This window comes from Neltuma alba, unplaced genomic scaffold, assembly GCF_004799145.2.
Source record: "Neltuma alba isolate B1F8T4 unplaced genomic scaffold, ASM479914v2 tig00013512_pilon, whole genome shotgun sequence".
In the NCBI taxonomy this organism is placed as follows: Eukaryota; Viridiplantae; Streptophyta; class Magnoliopsida; order Fabales; family Fabaceae; genus Neltuma; species Neltuma alba.
This window is the reverse complement of record NW_021637734.1, coordinates 63,196-86,753: the sequence shown is the minus strand read 5'-3', so window position 1 is coordinate 86,753 and position 23,558 is coordinate 63,196. Positions and strand designations below refer to the sequence as shown.

At 38.9% G+C, this 23,558-nt stretch overlaps 4 protein-coding genes and 1 pseudogene across 4 annotated transcripts; 3 read left to right on the top strand and 2 right to left on the bottom strand.

Annotated features, from left to right (window-relative positions):
* Positions 1 to 419: 419 nt before the first annotated feature.
* On the top strand, positions 420 to 5,239 carry LOC114737954 (uncharacterized). The gene is made up of 9 exons (XM_028925959.1): positions 420 to 757; positions 1,668 to 2,269; positions 2,404 to 2,600; positions 2,898 to 2,978; positions 3,088 to 3,174; positions 3,326 to 3,458; positions 3,546 to 3,617; positions 4,434 to 4,583; positions 4,698 to 5,239. Exons 1-9 carry the CDS (start codon positions 420 to 422, stop codon positions 4,817 to 4,819), a joined length of 1,782 nt encoding a protein of 593 aa, XP_028781792.1. The 3' UTR covers positions 4,820 to 5,239.
* Positions 5,240 to 5,996: 757 nt separating this feature from the next.
* Positions 5,997 to 7,253, bottom strand: LOC114737957 (uncharacterized). Its single transcript, XM_028925963.1, has one exon. The coding sequence runs from the start codon at positions 6,961 to 6,963 to the stop codon at positions 6,004 to 6,006; it is 960 nt and encodes a 319-aa protein (XP_028781796.1). The 5' UTR covers positions 6,964 to 7,253; the 3' UTR covers positions 5,997 to 6,003.
* Positions 7,254 to 11,737: 4,484 nt separating this feature from the next.
* On the top strand, positions 11,738 to 14,890 carry LOC114737953 (probable serine/threonine-protein kinase WNK3). The gene is made up of 8 exons (XM_028925958.1): positions 11,738 to 11,821; positions 12,120 to 12,157; positions 12,329 to 12,556; positions 12,647 to 12,870; positions 12,997 to 13,154; positions 13,603 to 13,786; positions 13,914 to 13,997; positions 14,100 to 14,890. Exons 1-8 carry the CDS (start codon positions 11,738 to 11,740, stop codon positions 14,888 to 14,890), a joined length of 1,791 nt encoding a protein of 596 aa, XP_028781791.1.
* A 1,156-nt stretch (positions 14,891 to 16,046) lies between these two features.
* LOC114737961 (elongation factor Tu, chloroplastic-like) lies at positions 16,047 to 17,920 on the top strand (annotated as a pseudogene).
* An 835-nt stretch (positions 17,921 to 18,755) lies between these two features.
* LOC114737952 (protein DEHYDRATION-INDUCED 19 homolog 5) lies at positions 18,756 to 22,774 on the bottom strand. Its single transcript, XM_028925957.1, has 5 exons — positions 22,481 to 22,774; positions 20,899 to 21,041; positions 20,515 to 20,592; positions 20,203 to 20,414; positions 18,756 to 19,113 (listed from the first exon to the last, which is right to left on the bottom strand). The coding sequence occupies exons 1-5, from the start codon at positions 22,557 to 22,559 to the stop codon at positions 19,017 to 19,019; spliced, it is 609 nt and encodes a 202-aa protein (XP_028781790.1). The 5' UTR covers positions 22,560 to 22,774; the 3' UTR covers positions 18,756 to 19,016.
* Between the last annotated feature and the right edge of the window lie 784 nt (positions 22,775 to 23,558).

Sequence of the window (23,558 nt, the reverse complement as noted above, 5' to 3'; positions counted from 1 at the left end):
ACTCGAAGTTGGATATAATGTTGGCAGAAAAAAGAAAAAAGACCCCGAATCGAAGGAGTACCTTCAAGTTTTAAGAGTAAATAGTGTAGGAAGTTTTTCCTTCACTAGCTCATCTATGATACATAGGAATCAAGAAAGATATAAAATAATAAAGCAACCCAAGAACAAGACATGAATCGAGAGCATAACGCCGGGCATCATATGATCCCAAGAAGCTTGATCCAAAAGTGATGTTTTCTATGCACATAGTATATTCCACGAAGTTTTTGGCTTCACAGTTAAAGCTTAAAACACACGGCACCTCCTTCTCTCAGGATGAGCGAGCTAAATCGAGAGACTTAGTTAGCGAGTCCGTATATATCTTTGGAGGGAACATCAGATTGAGCAGAAGAAGCAAAGGGTCTGAAACACCGAAAAAGATGGTAGAAACGCGGCGGAGGACTTCAGAACCTGCGCTAGATCTCACCGATTTCATAAATGACATGTTTTTCGGAAAAGCTAACAAAGATAACAAAACCTACGATCTCACAGGTGGTCGACAACCAAGCATAGGTTTTGACGACAGCACTAGAAGTAACAGTGCCAGGTTGACGCAAGAATGGTTGGAGGAGGCCCGTGGGGTTGTGGCGAAGTCTCCCGCACGCTGCGACTCGCCGGCACGCCATTTCGGATGTCCCAGATTCGCCACCACACAGCAAGCATCCTCATCACCGCTTCCGTCTCTGCAAAGAGACCCTCTTTCAAGGTCCGCCCGAAGGTATAATTTAGACATAATCTACCGTTCATTCCTACGTCCCCTCAACTATTATGTTCTTCCTCAAAACTGGTTCCCTATTGTTGCATGCACGTCCCTATCATTCAAAAGTCAAAAGTAATTCTATATTGGAAGATGAAGTGAACTCGCTCCTGCCTCTCCCACGATTTGCACACCGATCCAATTGATTACATCAATAATTGATACGAGAAAAAAATATTATTGAACTCTATACTTTAAAAATAACGTTCGTATGTTTTGTCATAAAAAACATAACTTTATGCTTTAAAGTCAACTTACATTATTTTAATACTACCTCCGATCCTTAGTATAAGACTCTGTTTGACTTTTATTTTGGTCCTAAATATAAGATCCCAATCTACTTTGTCTCTCATATTTATACATTTTTTTAAAATAGCCCTTCTAACAATGATAGTTCTAGTCAATACACTTGATTAGCAATGATATTTTAGGAAAGACAATACCTACAAATAACTAACTCAACTTACTTTTTTAATCTCTTCAAATTAGTCAACTGGCTCTTATAATTAGAACAGGGGATAATATAATATTGATCAAGTGGATGGATGTATTATTTTGTAGACATGATCTCCAAATGACAATGACATGTATATGTAGACACACATAGTTGGAATTGTGACGCAGAACTTGTATAATATTGGTAAGTCTGCATAATTAGGAAGTAATGGTTGCAACTGGCCCAAAAAAAGCGGGAAATAATGGATGATGATAATGTAGGATAGGATCGGCTGACGGCGTAACAATTAGGAGTGATGGGGTTGTGAGTTTTGAAGGATTTCATAAAGTTTAATTTGCTGGGTTGACTTACGATTGGTAGCGGTTATGTGGGTGATAAAGGAAATTATAGTCAACGGTTGGTTGTGTGAAACAGAAACAGAGGATTCGGAGAAAGCTTGAGGAGTGAGGTACTCTCAAAATCAGTCATACACAGCCGCAGCAAATCCTACACCTTCCTTCCCTCTTCGCCTCCACGCTCCCCTTGCTCTTCTTCTTCTACTCCTCCCCACCATTTGTTCTTCGTTTCCGATCATCCCCTTCCCGATCCTTCTCTCTCTACTCTCCCTCCTCGCCCCTCCCTTCCCCGCAAATCCCGATTACAATCCCATTATTCTTTGCCTCCCCATTCCCGCCGTACCTTCACTACTATTAATCCATCTCCAGACGTCCAATCGCTCTCTTCCTCACACGATGTTGCCGGGCCTGCCTACCGCCGATTCAATTTCAGCTCTTTGCCTCTGTCACCGCCCAGGAATCGTGTCGAGTCCGCTCACCGGAGATCGGTATCGTCTTCCACATGTTTGCTTGAGAAAAATGCTGCCAGGCCTGTGGCCAATGGGTGGTCCAAACAAGGAGACGCAGCTCAGATTCACGATCTTAATCGGTTTCTCCGAGAACAGAGGATTTTGATTCAGAATATCTTGAACGAAGACCTCCATCGAAGGGCCAAAATTGTACTTTCTGGGCCTTCCAACAGTTAAGACTCCATTTTACTCCAATCGACATTATTTCCCTATTATTTTCTTTTCCTTCTAATTGATAGATATCACAAATTTTGCGTGTAACTCAATGCGAGAATGGTGGTGAGTGATCCCATTTCTGTACTGCAGGCACAACATCAATGGTAGCCGCTCTTTGTCATGCATGGCTCTTGTGTTATAGACAGAGGGAGAGTGGTGATGGACTGGAGGATGTTGTGGTGCCTTTGATGAATGTGGAGCGACGCGCCATGTGGAATCTGAGGCAGGCTGCTTGGCTCTTTCACCACGCTGGCCTCGATCCTGCCTCACTGCTTTTTGCTGACGAGGTGATTCTTCAAACCTTGTTGATCGGGAATTTCACACGCATATATCTGGCTTAGTTGTATCTTCTGATGTTGGCATTGTCTGATAATGAACGTCCTGGTCACCATTAGATGTTCAATAACCATTATTTGATTGGTCCACGGGTCCTCATTGCAGAAACAGACAACTCCTTACGTGTGAATTTAATCTCGCATGTCTTGTGATCACTCATCAAGAAGTTGTCTTGGTGTACAGTGTATAACCGGTGTTCTGGGTGATTTTTGTATAGTTTGTTGATTTGGTCTCAAGATTGTTTGCAGGTGGACATTGAAAGCCTTAGGAGGAATGGACAACATAGCATCCTCGTGGTTGGACAAGATATACTAAGCACTACTGGCGAGGTTTGTTCCTACCAAATATTGATGGTTTATATAGTTACAAATGAAATGTGGGACGAGGCATGGGGCTAGATTTTTAAAATTGGCTTTCTGCCTTCCTCTGTTTGGATAGGCTGGATCCCAGTGCACCATTCTTACCGATAATTACTGTGAAGATGCCTATGATCTGCTTCAAAACCCAGTGCTGAGGAAGCTTTTGGTAAGTTGCAATGATAGTGCCCATCGCTTGACAAAGTTTAGTGCTTCGCACATATATGTTTTTCATTTCAAGGAATGCTTATGGGGAGGAAAAAAGATGGACAGGACTGCTCTGTGTGACTCGAATTTTTGTATGCTTTTGTATTTTACAGCTTGCTGGTATTTTGCTGGACACTCAGAATCTGAAGGAATATGCTTTATTTTCTATGACAAGAGACTCAGAAGCAGTCCAATTGCTATTGGCTGGCTCAGCACCGAACTACAGATATACTCTATTTCATCAATGTGAGGTTCATCTTCTCCGCAATAAAATTGAGATGCTTTCGTTGATTACCAAGCTTGATATATCATTTTGTTTTGATTCCCTAACAGTAATGCAAGAACAAAATGCCACTTCCTTCGTCGAAGCTTTGCAGCTCAACTATGGGAAGGATCCCGATGAAAGTGAGTACCCGTGAAAGACCTTTGCATAAATTCCATTGGTCGATTATCCAAATAGGAAAATGCAGCGACATTGGAGTCTGAAACTAGTCGGTCATTTTGGCATCTTTGACTGGGCATATACTTCTGCATCTAACCTTAAAATTTTAGTGATCTGAACAATTAGGTGAGAAGAAAAATTCTTGAGTGCCATGTAGTGTTTGTAAATTAAGGACTCAGATTGAATCCTTACACTGTCCACAAGTATGAATTTAATCTGAGCTTTTAATTGTAAAAATAGTGTATCTATGGTACCCAAGTACTGTTCTACACATAATTGTGAGTTGATTTTAACGTAATTCATGATCAACATTTAAATAAAGGTCACAGAAAGACGGAACGGTGCTTTCAGCAGAAAGAATTAATTAGAAACTGGAGCTCTTTCCATATTGTCAAGTACACGATCAGTTCTAGTAGGGTCTAGTTCTTTCAAGGAAGCCTTGTTTGGTTTAAATTCTAAACAAGGTTCTTTTTGCTTCTAACTAGTTATAGCTGCTTTAGACATGTCTTGACTCGAGGTTTGAGCACCAATTGTTCAAACTGCTGATGCGTAAGCCAATGAAGCAGCAATTCACCATTTCCTGTCTTTTCAGTTACAAATATTTAATCTCACGGGACCTTTCCATTAGCATAGATTTGAAATTTCAATTTGTAAGGATATCGATCACAAACTCTGAGGTGATAATTTTCTGTTGTTCCAAGCTTCAATGGTTTTTTTTTTTTTTTGTCACAGTCTTTTCTTGGCTTTTTCAGTTTTTACCTTGAGCTTGGAAATTGTAGGGGACGAGAGCAGTGAAAGAAACATGGAACATGTAACCCGGCAGCGGAAGTCAACCTCTACATCTGACTGTGAAGTCGTCATGAAAAGTCCAAATAAGAATTCTGCCGATACAGAGAGTGCTAAAATTAACAAGGATTCACTAAATTCAGGTTGTATGTCGTTTTATTTTTACTCATAGTTGATTAACTCAGTGCTCCTGGTTATTATTATTACTCTGTTAGTCTGCTTTTCTCTTTGTATAAATCTGTTAACATTCCTTGCAGCAAAAGATGCATCGCCTCTTTCGCAAATTCCTGTTCCCCCACCTGGTCAACCAGAAAAGGATCCCTCCGGCGAAAAGAACAAGTTCTTCTTATTCAAGTGGTTTGGTTTTGGTTCAAAATGAACAGATGGAGATATCCAATTTTCCTGATGCTTATTAGTTTGTAAATGCAGCCTAACAACGAAAAAAATTGAACAAACATTACCACTCATTAGTGTGAGTGCGCATGAAAAGGTTAAACGCCCTCATCATTTTGACTACTTGGATGCTTTTTGTGCAGAGCCGTGAAGTATGGACCTACCAGAGATTTTTCTTGGGTAAATCAACGTTGTTCCTCTCAATATTTCACCACAACCAAGTAGTTATTGGTGTTGATGTTGACGTGAAAGAATAACCTGCTTGGGTCCATTTCCCCTTAACTGCTCCTTTAAAAACGAACTTGGTTCCTCACTTACTCCTATCTTTTGACCCATGCGGAAAAGAAAACTTGTTAATATTGGATTATCTTCTATGCTTAATATAAAATCTAATTTTTATCTTTTATGTGATAATTTCTTAATTGGTTTTTGAATCCCCCGGGGGACAAGTAAAGGAACCGCCTCTTTTGACATGGTGTGAGCGACTTCCAAGAATTAAAGAAGAGAAAAATACTCTTTCACATGAATTCTTTTTTAAAGTAAAGGGGAAAAAAAAAACCCACACCTAACAGTTTACTATATTGTAATGCCTGCAATCAGGCAGCTAAGCATTGACCATGATAATCTACCTAATTGAGGGAGAACCATATATGATATGCACAAAAATGGATTCTTATTCTTACACACTGCTTCTAACTTTCTATCATCACCAAACACCCCCACCTTCTTGCCGGGAAAACGCATTTTTATGGGCAAACAGAGACACTCGGTTAAGCAGTCTATTTTGCTGTAGTTTCTGTATATAAAAACTAAAGAATACTCCTTTGGTCGATAGATTTTTGAAAGAAGCACAGCTCGGTTCTCAAGATCAGATCAAGAAAGAGGAAACATAATTTCCAGATGGTAGTCACGCAGATGCCTCTAGACGGAGAATTATTGGGCATGTGTGCCGTATTATGTGTCTTGTCGATTTGTGCACTCTTGTTTGACCCCAGCTGTTACTAACTCTCAAATCCTCTGTTTTGGCCCCCACTGACTTCCCCTCTCCAATACCCTCTCGACCCAATCTGCGTCCATGCTGTACCACAACTTGGAGACCCAAGTCCTTTCCAACCTTATTTTGCTGGCATTGATGGTGATGCAGCATCACCATAATCTGGTTCATTTCTTTCATTCAACCTTCCAAGCATAGAGAAACAAACAAAATTCTGATGACCCACCCAGAGTTGTTAGTCCCTCCACCGATCCTGAACAAACAGTGTGAGTTGATGCTGGAGTCGATGATGAAGATGATACTGGAGGGGATGAAGATGATAGGGACGATTGAGATGTAGATGAGAAAACTGGCTTGAAAATGAATAAAGCATGCTTTAAACCAGGACTAAAGAGCCAATCATGCACATCCCAATATACCTCCACTCTCATTTTGTTGAGATGAATTGACTCGTTGCCTCTAAATTTCCACTGTAAATGCTTTACGTGAATGGCCAAATGGCCATCGATCCTTATCTCCATCTCTGGTTCAACCCCATTTGCTTTGTTGCCATTTCTCGATCCACTTCCCCTGTTCTTGCACTCAATAGAGATCTCATGGCATCTACCTCTCTCGTGGAACTTAGCTCTGGTTGAGAACTTCTTCTTCCCGAAAATATGCTCTTTCCTTGAAACCAAAATGGGATCAATAAGAGATGGCCTACATCCCGTCCTTTTGTAGGCATCATTCTTCAGATCGCCGAGGAGCAGAACAACCTCTCCATCGCAGACCACTGCAACATAGTACTCCGAGGTTGGTTCTGTCTCCCCGTTAAATTTGGCAGCTTTAAGGTCCCAGAAGACATCAACAGGTTTCCCATCTACCACGAATCGTTTGGAACCGTGTTTCCTCCAAAAGTACCATGGCTTAAGCTCGACCTTGCAGGCGTACTGTGTTTCTCCTTCCAGACCTTCCACCGATACTGACAGGCCATGAAGCAGCAAGTTTTTACACCAAGTAATGGTGATCAAGCGGCATTGATCAGCAATTTTTGTTCTGTACACAGACACGAAAACGCTCTGGCCCGAGCGAGTCACAGCCACGTGATCATTCTCTGCAGAAGAAAAACAAGCAGGAATACCAATTGAGTCTTGCATAGCTCTTGATGATGCCGCCCTTTCTGGGTGGTCAAGCCCAGGTCTTGGTTACAGCAGGAAGATGAAGCAGAAGTAGAGGATCGGCGGCAAATTGTAACATGAGAGAGAGAGAGAGAGAGGGAGAGAGATGAGGTCAGAGTCACAGGCTCAGAGGGGAGAGGCAGGATGAAAGCTTAGATGCTGCTTGGTGTGATTGGCAGCATTCAAGGGATTTTTTTAAAAAGGGAGTCCAAACTGGCAAATGGACTGGCACCTAGTGAGAGTGAGTGAAGAAGAAGCCTTTTTATATTCTGCTGCGCCTCTGTCTATTTTCTCTTATCTGTCACCTCAATCTTATTTTATTTCATTTTATTTCATTTTATTTCGTTTTCTGAAGGGCAGAAATCAGCTTTAGAGTTGTTTTTGGGGGAATCCAAGGTGGTTTTGATGAGAAGGTATAATCAAGATTTAAATAGTTCCAGGAGTATTTAGAAGCATAGAAGGCAGCTTTCACCAGATTTGGTGTCTGGATTTTTACAACCTGAGCCATCCGCCGTGACAGCGCATAACAGTGGGATATGATAAGCCCAAAAATCACCCGTCAAAACAAAACAAATAGGGATTTGTCGTATGGGTTGGCTTTTCCGACGCAAGGTCAGGGTGGGTGATGACTCTCTTCTTATGCTTACGATTACTGTATATCAAAAATTAATATTTTATTTTGCGTAAACAAATATAGTACTGTACTAGTATTTCTCTCCGCCTAAGATTAATAAGCGAGTCAAAGTCATATAACCCCGTGAGCTAGCTGTTGCTGCACTTGAAAGAAAGAAGAGTGAGGTTATCTGTCAAAAAGATAGCAGGAAGCCAGGAATAGGAAGACAGTGTGAGAGTGGCTGGTAAAGAAGCCAGGAGACAAAGACACGAGCATATCTCATCTGCTGTATCTTCAGGTTCAATAATCACAGAGTCAATCGATTTCAAGAGTGGTCGTTGTTTGTCTGAGGTTGATTGTAGTTCAGATGGCAATGGTTTTGATAATGATGCGTCCTGTCCTGTTTTGAATACAAGTCTGTGAATATGATGTGAGTAATTGAGAAGGAAAAAAAAAATTAGGAAAAGGGACTGTTGAGTTATGAGAAGTCATAGAAGGAGGAATCTAATGATGCAGGGTGAGGTCAGAGTAATGTATCGTGGTAGTTGCAGAGATCTGGTCCTGCTCTGCTTCCAAACACACGACTCCCTCTGTTTCCGTCTCCTTTAACCCTCTGCCGTTTCTTTTCTTCTTGTTTTTTTTTTCAATTTCACTATAGGAGAAATCTAGTTATTACATTTTTTAATATTTTTTACCTACAGTAGATTAATGGAAACTATAGAAGTGCACATTTTTCATTTATTGACTTATTGCGCTTAAATATATATACATAAGAATCTCAAAATTATAGAGTGGGTAGGCAGTTCAATTTAAATATTTTTTGTAGGGAGAAACCCTAATTAAAAAAATTGTATCTTCTGCTTTTAGCATTACGAAAGTAATTATTTTTTATTATCAGTAAAGATGACCCTAGAGTCTAAAAAAGTTCAGAAGTTATAAATAAATAATGCACTGTGTGGATTACAGATGGCTTCCTATTTAATGGTATTCGAGCAAAAAGTAACGTGGGTTTATGTATTTCTTCTATCGCTGTTATCTGCTCATGGGATAAAACATAGAAGAAAGGAAAATATATATAACCTCCTTTTAATATAGCAGCTGAGCGCGAGTTAAATTTAATCTTACATATAAAATTTTAATTTATTGTTCTCATTTTACAATTTTTTCCCTGAGATGTCTCTTTTTTATTATAAAGGGTTTCACTGAGAGATAGTTTTAATGCACATAAAAAATAATAACTAGAAATATAATTTAGAAAAACCAACACACATTTGTTACAAATGAGAAACTTAAATAAATTTTTTAATATCTATATAATAGTTATCTGGCTTTTATATTAAAAACAGGAATTAATATTATTTAAGATTTTTTTTATTTTTATAATTTATTTAATAATGCATTATTTTAAATTATACCTTGAAATTTGATACAGGATATATATTCAAGGATAAAATGAAAAATTAAATTAAAACAAGTAAATAAGGGAGGAAAATTAATAATGAGTAAGAAGTGTTCACCAGCTAAAGAGGTTAATTGACGGTTTAACTGCTTCAAACCTAACCACTTTACTCAATTCAAGGAGGAGAGCAAACTTAGACCAATGTGGGGAGAAAAACCCAGATCCGCCTCTTATTGTAGCATTTTGATTTTAGATTTGCTTTTACCCACTTTTTAATTTATTTTGAGATACAGAGGGTCAGATAATTAGAACTAATTTGTGAAAATTAGCAATAGGACTGGTCCCTATAATCGGCAGCATTCTCCTGTCACTAGCCCTTTTAAAGGCTCTTCAAAAGCATATTTTGATAATTATACTTTTAAATATGGGTGAATTTTGAGGGAAATTATGTACAAATACCAAACCCCAGGAAAAGCCTACAGATCTAGACTGACGAACGCTTTGGGCTAAAGTGGGCTGCAGTAAGCCCAACCATTTGACCATAAAAGGCCACTTGTAATGGGCTCAGTGGTGACGCACTTAATGGGCTTTACCAGAGTTTTAAAGGGGAATATGAAGTTGTTAGAAATGGAGTCTAGCACAATGACCTAGTCTATTATAACATGACAAAACATAATTAATAAATATCTATACTTAGTTTTTGATAGTGTCTTAAATATAATTAGTTTTGATAATAGGCCTGTGCCTAGAAGAAAGAAAAAAGTTGACACGTTATACCGCCACGCACCCCGCACATTTTTCCTCCGTCAACAATTTCTTTTTAAATTATCGAATTTCTAAGTTTGGTTTGAAACGTAGTGAGTTATATTTATGTTAAGTAACATAAGAATTCAAAAGAGTTAATTTTATTACTCACATATAAAATATTTTATTTTTATATCTGTGATTATACATATACGTGTGTGTCAGATCAATGACTGATAAGGATGCAAACATGTTGCTAAGTTCACGGAATGGTGATTGTAATTAGTGTTAATTTTTAATATTATCTAGGGTTGATTTATTTTGCTCAGTTGATCGTTCTTACACGCATATTTTTCCTTTTTTAAAATAAAAGTAATCGCTTCTTGTTTGCGTTGATCAAAAGGTGAGGCGAAATCCCCACGCGCATTTGTTGACTTTGATAATGAACATGTTTAATGACGCAATCTTGTTTAGAATCCACTGCGAACTTTCTAGTTAAGACGATCAGTGGATAACAAATAATAAAACCCCAATTAATCTAATCATCCCTCCGCAGTCAGAGATTATCTAACTCTGTCCATTTCTACGACATTATTATCATTATCATTAAAATAATAAAATTAATAGAATAGAAAATTAAAAGCATCGTCTAAATTCTTACATACTACTACTTTTACTTTTTAATATAAGAGCTAGTTTGATTTTCAATTTAGTTCAAAATCTAAAACTTCAATTCACTTTGTTTATAATATTTATTTATTTTGCCTTTAAAATAATTCTTATAGTAGTTGTATTTGTTAAGGAATTACTATCAATAGATAATTCAAACACACATAATTAACAAAAGTATTTCAGGAAAAACAACATCTATTTACTACAAATAGCTAACTTAACTTACTTCTTTAATATTTTCAAATTAACTAACTAGTTCTTATATTAAGGATTCAAGTTAATGTATTTTATGTCACTGAAAATTCTTACATAGTATATACTACTTGTAGTCTTAAATATATTAAACGGTCTTGACTTGATCACAAATATAAGATTTTTTTTTTTTTTGCTAATGAAAAATATAAGATTGAGTTCTTTCTTATCTCCTATATTAATTGTTTCTTTTTTAATAATATCTCTATTTATTGAAACAGTTTTACCTCTAAGGGTTAAATTCTATCTTAACTTCTTCTTTCTTATTCTATAATAAATTATTTAAAACGCCCTTATATTTAGAAATGAAGGGGTTTAGGACTAGATTAGATAGATAGGAAAATGTCATAATAATTTAAGAACGAACCTAAATTTCAATAATTAGTTAATTAACGGCAGCTAATTATACGTGATATAAATGACCTTCCCCCTTGACCAATAAAAGCAAAGAATGTGAGCTCGCCTTTCCGATGGCAGTGGCCAAGTCGTTAACTCAATGTGACCTTCCCCTCTTCCTCTTAGCCGAGAACGTAACACTTGCTTGGAGAAAGGGCGTGTATATGCTCACGAATGAATGGCAGAATATGGATGCGGCTTTTTTTAACCTTGAATTTCGTTCTTCTTTTAACAACAGCCAAAGAATCAGGCAGGAAACGTCAAGAAAGAAGAGCGTTTCTTTCTTAGCTGTAGAAAAAGAAGGAAACTCACAGACACACTCACTGTTACTTACCTGAAGATCTTCTAAAGTCCAAACGCTTCGTCCGTTTTGACTGATGAATTGAACTCAAAAGAGGAAATTCAATGACTCAGAGGCGGCTTCCATCCACTTGTTTCTCACCAAAACTTCTCTTCCCTTCCCGCATAATTATTTATTTATTTATATGATCATAATCACGTTCACTCTTCTTTCGTCACAGTTCACACGTTTCTGCTTTCTCAATCGCTTTTGGTATATCCCCACACAATGCCCGTATCCACTTGCTTCTTCCACCTTCTCATCATTTTCGGTTCTAACTTTTTTTAATTCTGTCCTCATTCTCAGTTGCAGCCGCCTTCAGGTCTTTGTTCCGGCAATGCTGCAGGATTCGTCCCAACGAGACTTTGATAGCTCTGACTCTGAATTTGTAGAGGTTGATCCCACCGGTCGTTATGTTCGGGTCAGCTTCCTCTGTTTTGTGGACTTGAACTCTGTTTTTCTATTTGGCTTCAGTATTATTTGAAGTTGTCCCGTTATCTCCTCTTTAATCTGGTTGTGTTTTTGCTTTCAACCACGTATGAAATGTGATAATTTTGCAGCCTGGTTCAATCTGATTTAGCTAATTGTTTTGTTTGTTATTGCATAGTTTTATAATCTATTATGTAGCGCTCCCACAAAAATGCGGCTTGTTTTGATCAATATTGTCCCTTAACGGGCTGTTTTGCTCATTTCTCACTTCGGATGTCTGATTCTTGCAGTACAAGGAAGTTTTAGGGAAGGGAGCTTTCAAGGAAGTGTATCCTTGCACTATTTTTTCCCCCCCTCCTTTGACAGTTTATATTAATATGTTCTGGGTGAAAGCAACTACGTATGTTATTTTTGAGGAAACTCTTCAGGGAGGGTTTTTTTTGTTCTTTTTGTTTTTTCTTTTCCTTAGGAGATGGCTTGTTTATTTTAACGACGAAAGATATCGAGCTTTCGATGAGTTGGAAGGAATTGAGGTTGCATGGAATCAAGTTAAAGTGGATGAACGAATGCATAATTCTGAAGATTTGGAACGCCTGTATTCAGAAGTTCATCTGCTGAAGACTTTAAAGCATAAAAATATCATCACATTTTATAATTCATGGGTTGATCCTGAGCATGGCAACATCAACTTCATCACTGAAATATTTACTTCAGGAACATTACGCCAGTGAGTTGGGTTCATCATGGTCCTAACCATTCCCTTCCCTTTGCATGTCTTATTGGGCTTTTGTGTCGAAGTTCAATTTTCTTCACGCAGATACAGGAAGAAACACAAGCGTGTTGACTTGAAAGCCTTAAAGAAATGGTCTAGGCAGATTTTGGAGGGGCTTTTCTATCTTCACAGTCATGATCCACCAATTATTCATCGAGATCTTAAGTGTGACAACATCTTTGTCAATGGAAATCAAGGTGAGGTGAAAATTGGTGACCTGGGACTGGCAGCCATTCTTCAACAAGCCAATTCAGCTCATAGTGTCATAGGTAGCATTTGTTAAGTGAGACGTTTGTGTGTGTGTGTGTGTGTTTGTGTGTGTGTGTGTTTTGGATTGTTAACTACTGTGGGATCATTTTAACTCGAGGCATATGTAATTCACATCGCGAAATCAGGTACTCCAGAGTTTATGGCCCCAGAGCTCTATGAAGAGGAATACAATGAGCTTGTTGACATTTATGCTTTTGGCATGTGCTTGCTAGAATTGGTAACCTTTGAGTACCCATATGTTGAATGTGCAAATGCCGCTCAAATATACAAAAAGGTGACATCTGTAAGTGCTTCACAATCTCTGGACTATATCTCATGTCGTGGGACACTAACATCTCGGTTTCAGTTTATTTTGAGAGTGTGTGTTATTTTCCAATTCCTTTCAACACCAAGCATGCAATGCAATTCCTGTCTCAACTTCATTTATCATCAATCATCACTCTCCTCTAGTTAAGAAGCAAAAAAAAGTGGCATTTCCATGATTTGAATATTTTTGTACCATCCAAGGTACAATCCAGTTGCTTTAATTATAGTTCCTTTTGTTGCCATGCTGCTTTTCGTTAAGGATAAGCTATTCAGATTTTCTGAAGCATTTATACCTGACTTGGTTTTGCTAATATGGTATACTCAGTATAAAATAATTACTTCGATGAGAAGTCTTCAAAAGTGGTGATTCTGGTGGATTTATGGTTCATATATCGTCATGATTTGTGTTGTGCTCTTCATGGTAGGGAGTAAAGCCGGCATCTTTGGCAAAAGTGACAGATCCTAGGGTGAAAGCATTTATAGGGAAGTGTATTGCCCATGTATCTGAACGATTACCGGCTAAGGATCTCTTGATGGATTCCTTTCTTCATTTAGACGAAGATACTGAGGGTATAAGTCGTTTTTTATGGCCTAAAACTCACCATGCTGGTAAACATTCTTGGCATCTAAATTTCCTACTGCTCGATTCTCTTTTACAATTTGATTTATCAAATGTAGGACATAGTTGTGGCCCTCATGCCATTGGCATAAGCACTCACTGAGGATATTTCTGCAGAGACAAGCAGGGAATTTAGAGTGGAAGGTCAACGGAAAGATGTCAATACAATATTTCTGAAACTGAGACTAGTAGACTTGTCAGGTTTTCTTTCACACATACACACAAATGTCAGATCTAACTGTCTATTATTATTTTTTTCCCCCTTTGGAGGATCTAAAATAGCTGCTGTTTATGTGGGATTAGGTCGTATTTGCAATATCCACTTTCCTTTTAATATTGAGGCAGACACTGCAGTTGGGGTTGCTGGCGAAATGGTTGAAGAGCTTGAGCTCTCTGATCAAGATGTCACAACTATTGCTGAGATGATTGAGTCAGAAATTCAAAACCACTTTCCAGTTTGGAATCCCAGTGAAAGTCCCATCCATGGATCTGGCAAAGGGCCGGCAGTTTCAAGCGGATTTGCCTCTACCAACTTTACTGATAGTCTTGCACTGGATATATTACCCTCTGGCCGTAAGTTCTGGTCGGACTCACCCAAGGGAGCAGTCAAAAACTCTTTTTTAAGGGCCGATGCTTCTAACCTGTCCTGTAAAGTGGATGTGGGCACCGAGGAAAGTAACTTGACTGGAAATGATGCTGTCTCAGTTCATCAGCAGGCTAAGAACTGTGTTCATGATGGTGATAGGAGTTCAGTAAAGAAACCTAGTGGGATTGCTGATTTTCATTCCATTGAGAGAAGGATAGCATCCAAGGATTCAAAAGTAACGGAAGGGGAATCTCCTCCAGAAGCAAAATCTAGCATATTAGGAGATTCTGAATTAGAAAATGTCAACTTAATTGCCTCAGAACTAAAAAAATTGTTGGTGACACAGCAAGAAGACTTAAAAAAACTAGAGAAGAAACATGAATTAGCCGTCTCAGATTTTCTGAAGAAGCTCCCTTCTGAGGTGCGGCAGCTGATTTTAAATGCATATAGCCTGGAGTTACCTGACAGTGCAGATGCAGACAGACTTGAGGCCTCTTCCAATGCTTAATGCGCGTTTATGAGGTTTCTGGGCTCATCCTCATCAAGAAAGCTGTCATCAGAAAAATTCTGAGCTCAGAATCTTGTGTGTCATATTTGGAAATCTTCGGGTTACTTAATTATTGTCAATATTTTAGGTTCATCATCAATGATTGAAAGGGGGTATGACTAATGGTAATTCTGCTGGCATGGGTATTGTTGGCATCATGTTAAAAGACAAAGCAGCAAAGTCATACAGGAAGTCATTTCTTCTGAGATTTCGTTGAGAAAATATCGAACTTTCTGCACAGCCCGGAGGATCTGATAAGAAGCATAAGGCCACGAGGAGGAATCACCCTTGAAATTGAGTCATCAAGAGCTCGCCCCCTGTTATATACTTTGATACTGACTATAGACATTCAATTAGGAAGTATACACTTGTACGTATGCTCACTGACAATTCTTTCTCCACAGTACAGACAACCCGTTAATTTTGGGAAAATTCAGTGGAGGTCCTTGGTTGTTCCATATGTAGGCCAAATTTGAGGACACTTCGTTCGCTTCCTTTGGTTTGATCTTCAACTAAATGCTCATGTGCTGAATGGTTGTGACAAGGGCCCTGGCTTATTATTATTGTTATGAGAAATTTTGTGTGGGATTTTGAAGGGTAGATTAGACTTCCAACAAGGCTCGCCAGTGTGGGGATGTCAATTGAGTTCGTGTCAAGATCAATGACTAGGACTCGTATTCTTTAACCTAAATTTCTTAACTGAAAATGATACAAGTCATTGAACATCTATAATAAAGGAAATATTTCAGCCTCAAGTATTTAAATAGGGAGATATAAATAAATGAAGACATAAATATTTGTGCCATAATTAAAAGAAATGAAAAAATTATTATCAAAATAATGGAAAATATAAAATATAAAAAAGAGCTACTTTGGACTTAAAAAATAATATTAAATCAAAAAAGGTAATTTTCCAAAACATGAAAATTTGCTTGTCAGGTGTAGGTGGATATATTGTGTTTTTCCAAGGACATTTTGTGTTCTGTGAGTGCGACACGTCATTAAGTAAATAAATTCGCCCCAAAATTCCATGCTCCACAATGCGAGGTTTGTTCGCAAGGAGAGTCCCTCCCCAGACCCGAAATGAGGCAGAAGTGGATAGAGCCGATGTGAGGTCCTCTTTTATTCTGCCACAGATAACAAAATCCTGAAATCGTCATCCTCTTCCCCTATCTTCTCCAGTTCTTCTGCTCTATACCCTCACACCACTCTCTTCTCTCTCACGGATTCTCTAATGGCAATTTCTTCAGCTACAGCTTCTGCTTCCTCCAAGCTCATATTCCTCCATCCCTCTCCTCTCCTTCTTCCTCTTCCTCTTCCTCTCCCTCCCTCTCTCTAAACCCCCACAAACTCACATCCCCCTCATCCCATCTCTCCTCTTCCTTCATTAATCCCTCCACAATCCTCCACCTTTCTCCCTCCTCCCTCCTCAGCCACCACCCGCCACCGCTCCTTCACAATCCGAGCTGCTCGTGGCAAGTTCGAGAGGAAGAAACCCCATGTCAATATCGGCACCATTGGCCATGTCGACCACGGCAAGACCACTCTCACTGCTGCTCTCACCATGGCCTTAGCGGCTTTGGGAAACAGTGCCCCGAAGAAGTATGACGAAATTGACGCTGCCCCTGAAGAGCGAGCTCGTGGAATCACCATTAATACTGCCACTGTCGAGTATGAGACTGAGAATCGCCATTACGCCCACGTCGACTGTCCTGGCCACGCCGATTATGTCAAGAACATGATTACCGGTGCTGCGCAGATGGACGGGGCTATTCTTGTTGTTTCCGGCGCCGACGGTCCAATGCCGCAGACTAAGGAGCATATACTTTTGGCTAAGCAAGTGGGTGTTCCAAATATGGTCGTGTTTCTAAATAAGCAAGACCAGGTTGATGACGAGGAGCTTTTGCAGCTTGTGGAATTGGAGGTTCGTGAGCTTCTTTCTTCTTATGAATTCCCTGGTGATGATGTCCCCATTATTTCTGGTTCTGCTCTGCTCGCTTTGGAGGCTTTAATGGCGAATCCTACCATTAAACGAGGAGAAAGCCAATGGGTCGACAAAATTTACGAACTCATGGATTCTGTGGATAGCTACATCCCAATTCCCCAGCGTCAAACTGATCTTCCTTTCTTGCTAGCCATTGAAGATGTGTTTTCAATCACGGGTCGTGGGACTGTGGCCACAGGCCGAGTTGAGAGAGGTACAATTAAGGTTGGAGATACTGTGGATATTGTCGGTGTAAGGGAAACTAGAAGCACAACCGTGACTGGCGTAGAAATGTTCCAGAAAATTCTCGATGAGGCCATGGCTGGGGATAACGTGGGGTTGTTGTTGAGAGGTATCCAGAAGATTGATATTCAGAGAGGGATGGTTTTGGCTAAGCCAGGCACCATTACTCCACACACCAAGTTCGAAGCAATTGTTTATGTCCTGAAGAAGGAAGAGGGAGGGAGGCACTCACCATTCTTCGCTGGTTACAGGCCACAGTTCTACATGAGGACTACTGATGTGACTGGAAAGTGACTGCCATTATGAATGATAAGGATGAAGAATCAAAGATGGTTATGCCTGGAGATCGTGTTAAGATGGTTGTTGAACTTATTGTGCCTGTGGCTTGTGAACAAGGAATGAGGTTTGCTATTAGAGAAGGAGGGAAGACTGTTGGAGCTGGTGTGATTCAATCGATCATTGAGTGAGTGCAAGAGCAAGCAGGACTCTTGAAGTGGTGGAGATCTCCCTATTTACAGTTCTATGCGATTAATTTTCCATTTTACACGAACTGATGCCATATCCAATTTCTTATATTTTGTAGGTCTATCCTTTTGCTTTGAGATGTTTAGTCAAGCTGGATAATATCTTTCGCATGCTCTCTTCTACCTCCCCCCCCCCCCCCCCAATTGTTTCGTCTGATGAGTACTCGAGGTTACTTGAACTTCTGCTTGCATGAGAATATCCGATTTATCTAATGAGGCTGGAAAGTAGTTCTCCTCCTAAGTCACTGTTTCTTATGATCTTCAATCATATGACAATCTCATGGCGAGTAGATGTAGCAAGTATCATCGGATGTGCATATTATTGAGATTTGAGACTGCTGATTTATATATCTTTTCTTATCGTGAAACTTCAACTTTTGATGACCTTACGTAGATCTGGTCTTCTGACTTGTGTTTTAATTTAGTTCTTTCAACTTTAATTTGTTTTATATCTTATTCATGCTATATTTATTCATTGATTATGTTTAGTTTAAAATTTTTTTTCTTTTTTTGGTTCCAGGAGGACGAAAATAAATCAAACTTAAATGAACAAATAATCAAATATATAAAAGTAATAAAATAATTTATTTTTAAAGAAAATAAATGAGTAAGAGAAGAGTTACTTTGTCACTGAAAAATGGGTTCACTATTTACTAGGGCCTATATGCCCAGTTGCCCACATCTCATCCTAGTCCGAGGTCAACAGACTGAATGCTTATCAGGTGTCATGTTAGGTTTAGTCAACAAGTATAGGCTTCTCCTGTTTTTACATCACTAGCTTTGCAGCAAGTGAAAGAATTGTAATACGAAATAAGTTTTATCATTAAGTCTAACCTTTGGGTACTCAAATGCAGATTCAACTTTGTTATGTGGTCAGATTGACTCCATCCTTGAGGTTCATGCCTCCAAATGGAAGTCTAATTCACCACTTGATGAATGGAATCACGGAAGGGCGTCTCATCTCATTTTCCCCTTGGCATTGTGGTTTCATATCATGAGTGCTTCCAATAGTCCTTATTCTATTCGATGCAAATGATTGACAGTAATGGTTTGATCTTTAAAAACTTAAAAAAGAGACGCATAACAGAGGAGATACCTAAATAAAATGCAATTTCATCTTTCCATATACTGATATATAGGTATGGTTCTTTATAGCAGTCTACAGAGAGATAAAGATCCTCCATCTCTGGGAGCTTCATGAATACACCTGTGATATCCTAAGTCCATGCACTGCCATTAAATACGGTGCCTGTTGAACCAATATCAAGGGCTGTCTCAAGAAGGAACCTTCAGTTTCCAATATACATGTATATGATTCATGTAGCAGTGAGCAACTCTACCACCATAACTCTTGGAAGATGGTTGATGTTATCAACTGCTGAGCAAAATCCGCCTTCTGCTTTCTCTCCCGCTGATCCTTTTCATCACCCGCCCTGCCCAGAGAAAACCATAACCTGAATTTTAACATTTGGAATTAATCTTCAAAGATGCAACCATGCAGATTTCGTTGAAATGAACACAAGTTTTTCAAGTTAACCACAGTGTGAGAGAGAAGCAGGAAATGAAGACTTGCCCTTGAAATAGCACCAATGAAATGCATGTAAGCTCTTTTAGAACATAAGCAAGATCAATTTACATCAAAATTAAATAATCAGCACAAGGCTTAACCTCCTAAACCAGAGACTGGTGAAAATAACGGAGCAGTTCAGCCAAGAATATTCAAATTCTCACTCCTTGTGTATTTGTAGTACGGGTTAGCTTAACTTGTTTTGACACTGGCAGTAGATAAAATGGACTGGTTGTTAAATGCACTAGATCATTCTTATTACTGTTGTATGTTTATGACCGACAGAATCATGTTAAGCACACCTAGCAAAGTAATTATAATGCAGAAAAACCAGAAAATTATTGCCACGCTGTCTGAAAAGCGTTCGCTTTTGCAGCCAGCTTATCATGTCTATAGCTCTCACTTCAAACCAGTAACTCGTTTCTCAGTTCATCGTCGCGCGCTAGAATGTTCATGTCTATATTAATTTCTCCCACCAATTGCAATTAAACTATAATCTTGCTATCCCTTGTGGATATTTCAAAATATTCCTTAAGTGAAAAGGATCATAATGCAAATATCCCAAATAAGAATGAGTTCCTCGTTGACTCAGAAATATACAAGATGGTATGATACAATCATTCAGCAATTAATGTAATGCCAACAGCTATAGAATTTCCCAAATATCATAAGAAGAAACGTTTTTATTTGTAGAGAATAGTGAAATATAGAGTGGAATGCGGTGAATCCATAGTCTACTTCACTATTAGTTTAGTCAATATCAAGTCAGTAATTTAATTTCTAATGTCTATTGTCTCCCACAACAGGAGTTCAGCCAAGATTGAATAGGCAAAACGGTTGATTTCTGAGTACATTCATATACATTAGGTCCACTCTTAAACTGGAAGCTTCTCTTGATAAGTTGATATACTAACTTCTCATTACTGCTGAATCTCAGATGGAAAAAGAGCCATACCTGTTTCCCTCAGAAATGGTTGAGACATTGTTGGAGAGTTCATCTTGATGAACACTGTCGGAGTTTTGAATGGAGCTATTGCAGACAAAGGGGTACAGAAGAGGATCAGTTGTTGGGTCATGTCGGTTTCCCCTCGCACTAGTCACCAGTTTCTTGCCAAACATCGCTGAATTACCAGACAAGCTGTTCGATTTCTCAGGCTTGCGCCTCCGCTGTAAAACATGAGATCAGTACACACATTCAACTACATTATACAAGAAACAAATGCTTAAAAAGCCCAAAAAAACACACCAGAATACATTCAGGACATACCTTAACCGAGCTGGAATGTTGTACAATAAAATGTGCATTTGCATCCCTCCCTAAGTTTGCAGCACAGAGAGGGCAAACCTGAAACAGGAACATTGTAGCAGTCACTCGGAATTCAATAATAATACATGATGTTTATAAATGTTCTGTCTCATCCTTATCATCTGATTCAGGTAAGGATAAGGTATTATATCAACTAGGTACAAAAATGTTTTGTTCAGATATTTCAAACAGAAGTACACAAACAAGGAACTAAAACTAAGACCAAGTAAGTACAGTCTACTCAAATCAATCAAGGAAAAAGGAACAATAGAGTTTCAATACAATAAGGAATCATGTGAACAAAAATTTCTGCATAAACATAATTTAAGGAACAGAAAGTCATACGGCATTATTTAGGTCAAAGCAATGCTCCTCTTGCAGATGGCTGCAGAGAACAGGAACTTCGATTTCCACATAACAGAAAGGACATGGAAAATAAGATCGCGCATCATCATCTCCATCCGACTCATAGAACACTGAAAGGTTATCTGCATGAGTAAATACGGCGTGTTGTCAGCAAGCTATTCCCAGCAGAAACACAGAACTCAATTGTATAAATTCAAGAAAAAAAGAGCATTCCAGCAAACAAAGGCAACACGAGCGTCCATTTTACTTGATAGTAGTCTATATTTCATGCACATTAACCAGCTCACCACAAAACTCCAACGTCTTATGCATCATAATAGGGCTCCTATGTGTGAATTAATCTCTTTAGGACATTGCAAGCAACATATCAAATGTCAAGAATTACGAACTTGACTGAGAAAGAGATAAGGGGCAGACATCAGAAAATGGGATAGATTCGAACCCCGACCCAGCTTCCTACACTAATGGCTGAAAGTGGGGAAACGCAATTTATGCGGGGAAGTGAGGTCCTCTTCTTCCAGAGTCTCTCGGGATTATAAAAACAAATATTGGAATTTAAAAAGTTTTCACCTTCATCAGAATTTGAGTCAAATGGATTTTCAATTAGCACAATATCATCCTCATCATCATCCTCAAAATCAACATGACTTCCAGCTCCCTCATCTTCCATCTCATCCTCGCTCACTAATTGAAGAGGCAACCCTGTCAGAGGACACAATACGGGTTTTCCCTCAACCATTAAGACCGAAGACTGCTTCATCCTTGCAATGGATTGCCGAAGCTGTCCGATTTCAGCTAGCAACTCTTGACGCTCTTCATCAATCGAGTCGCATTTCTTCTCAATGTAGTTTGTCATTTTGCTCGGCTCTAACCGACAGCCCCCAATCTCAGAGCCAGTGGGGTTTTACTATCATTAATAGAGTAAAAACAAACCCCTTTGACAAACTCTTGAGAGATTCAGAGGTGCTTAATGTACAGAAATCAGAGAATATATCCGACGGCGGTGGACGAACTATTTTGGTAAGACGAACAGATATGGAAGTTTAGTGGAGTCCCCAACAAACATCTATTTAAGATATCAGATTTCCGAGCCTTTTCATGCACACAAATAATCATATCCATACGTATCCAAATTAGGATCATTGTATTGCATCTCAGAGCTTGTCAGAACCTTAAATGCGCGTATCCAAAGCATTGACTACTGGTTTAATTAATTAAAAGCGAAAAACGAAGAGCAATGGAAGCCATCTATATCTTGGATCAATAGCATCTGCAGTTACTTCTGGAAAGTGGTAAAAGCAACATCGCAAAGTCTGCACCTTTTTCCTAAAATTAGGTCCTTTATCTAGAAGGAGAGCATGGTACGACTTCTACGTCGAATACATTGTACTGTGCTCGGCTCAGCTAAACCAAATTCACTTGTACCCCAAGAAGGACGAGAGGATTACAAGACTAGGGAATCCCGAGAAGCCGGGGGGGGGGGAGTCGAACCAAAGAACACGACATACCAGAAATGCTTAACAGTAAAAAAAAAAACAACAGTGTGAAAAAAAGGAAGTACCAGAGTGAAGGCGAGCAGCTTGAACAGCAGAGAGATGTTTGGCAGGATGAAGACCGAAAGACCTGAAGTCAAAGTCCATAGCATCAGCTGTCAGTTCCGGCGAGAAGGCAGAGTTCAATGATGGTGGTGGCGGCGTCGTTCGTCAGAAACAAGCAGTGGCCAGAGAAGAAAACGCCCGAAGAGAGGATTTGCTTCTCCGTCAGCAGCTTTTGATTGGCTGGCGATGGCTTTGCTCACTCATACTTTGGTGTCTGACACTCTGAAAGCTTTCCCAACACACAAAAGCTTCGCGATTGATAACCGACACGTGGATTTTCCTTTATTCTTGTGTCTCGGTTCTCTCAACTCCAAAATGTTACTAGTTAAATGACATTGCCATCCTTTTCCCCAAATTTTCCAAGTTTTATTAATGAATATTCTCTCACATGCACGACTTTCATTTTTCTTTTTCTTTTTTTGCCAGAAAGACCTGCATTTTCTTATTATATTAACAACACTAGACCTCTGTTCTTCCACAAACCTCGTTTATTTTTTTAATCTTTGCAACTTGCCATGTTTGTTGCGAACAAGGAGTTGTAATTATTTTAAGGAAAATATGATTTTAGATTTTAAATCTTCCTAAGTTTATGAACTGAAAATTACCTTATTTGATTTCCTATTTTCAAAACTGATTTTAAGTGATTAATTTCACAAAACTATTGTCAAAACAAACAAACAAACAAAAAGATCAAATAAGGCCCATATTATCCCATTACTTCAAAGAATCGAAACGAAAACTCTGGAAAGCATAAAAAAGTCGTCCATTATTTTAACTAGAACGCCTTTTCACCATTGGAAGAAAATAAACCATAGTTTGATTGGTTGGGACACACAAAGGAAAGTAATAAAGGCAATCAAAATCCTGGACAGATGCATGCAGAAAATATAGAAAAAGATAATAAAGACAAGCGAAAGGCGAAGCCTTAGGCTGAAAGGTCGGTTCTAATGAAAAGGACCTTGAAGCATTTCTTTCTTTTTCCCCTCTTTCTGACTTGTAACATTAAATTATTATAAAGACAACTTTTTGGATCGATCCTCA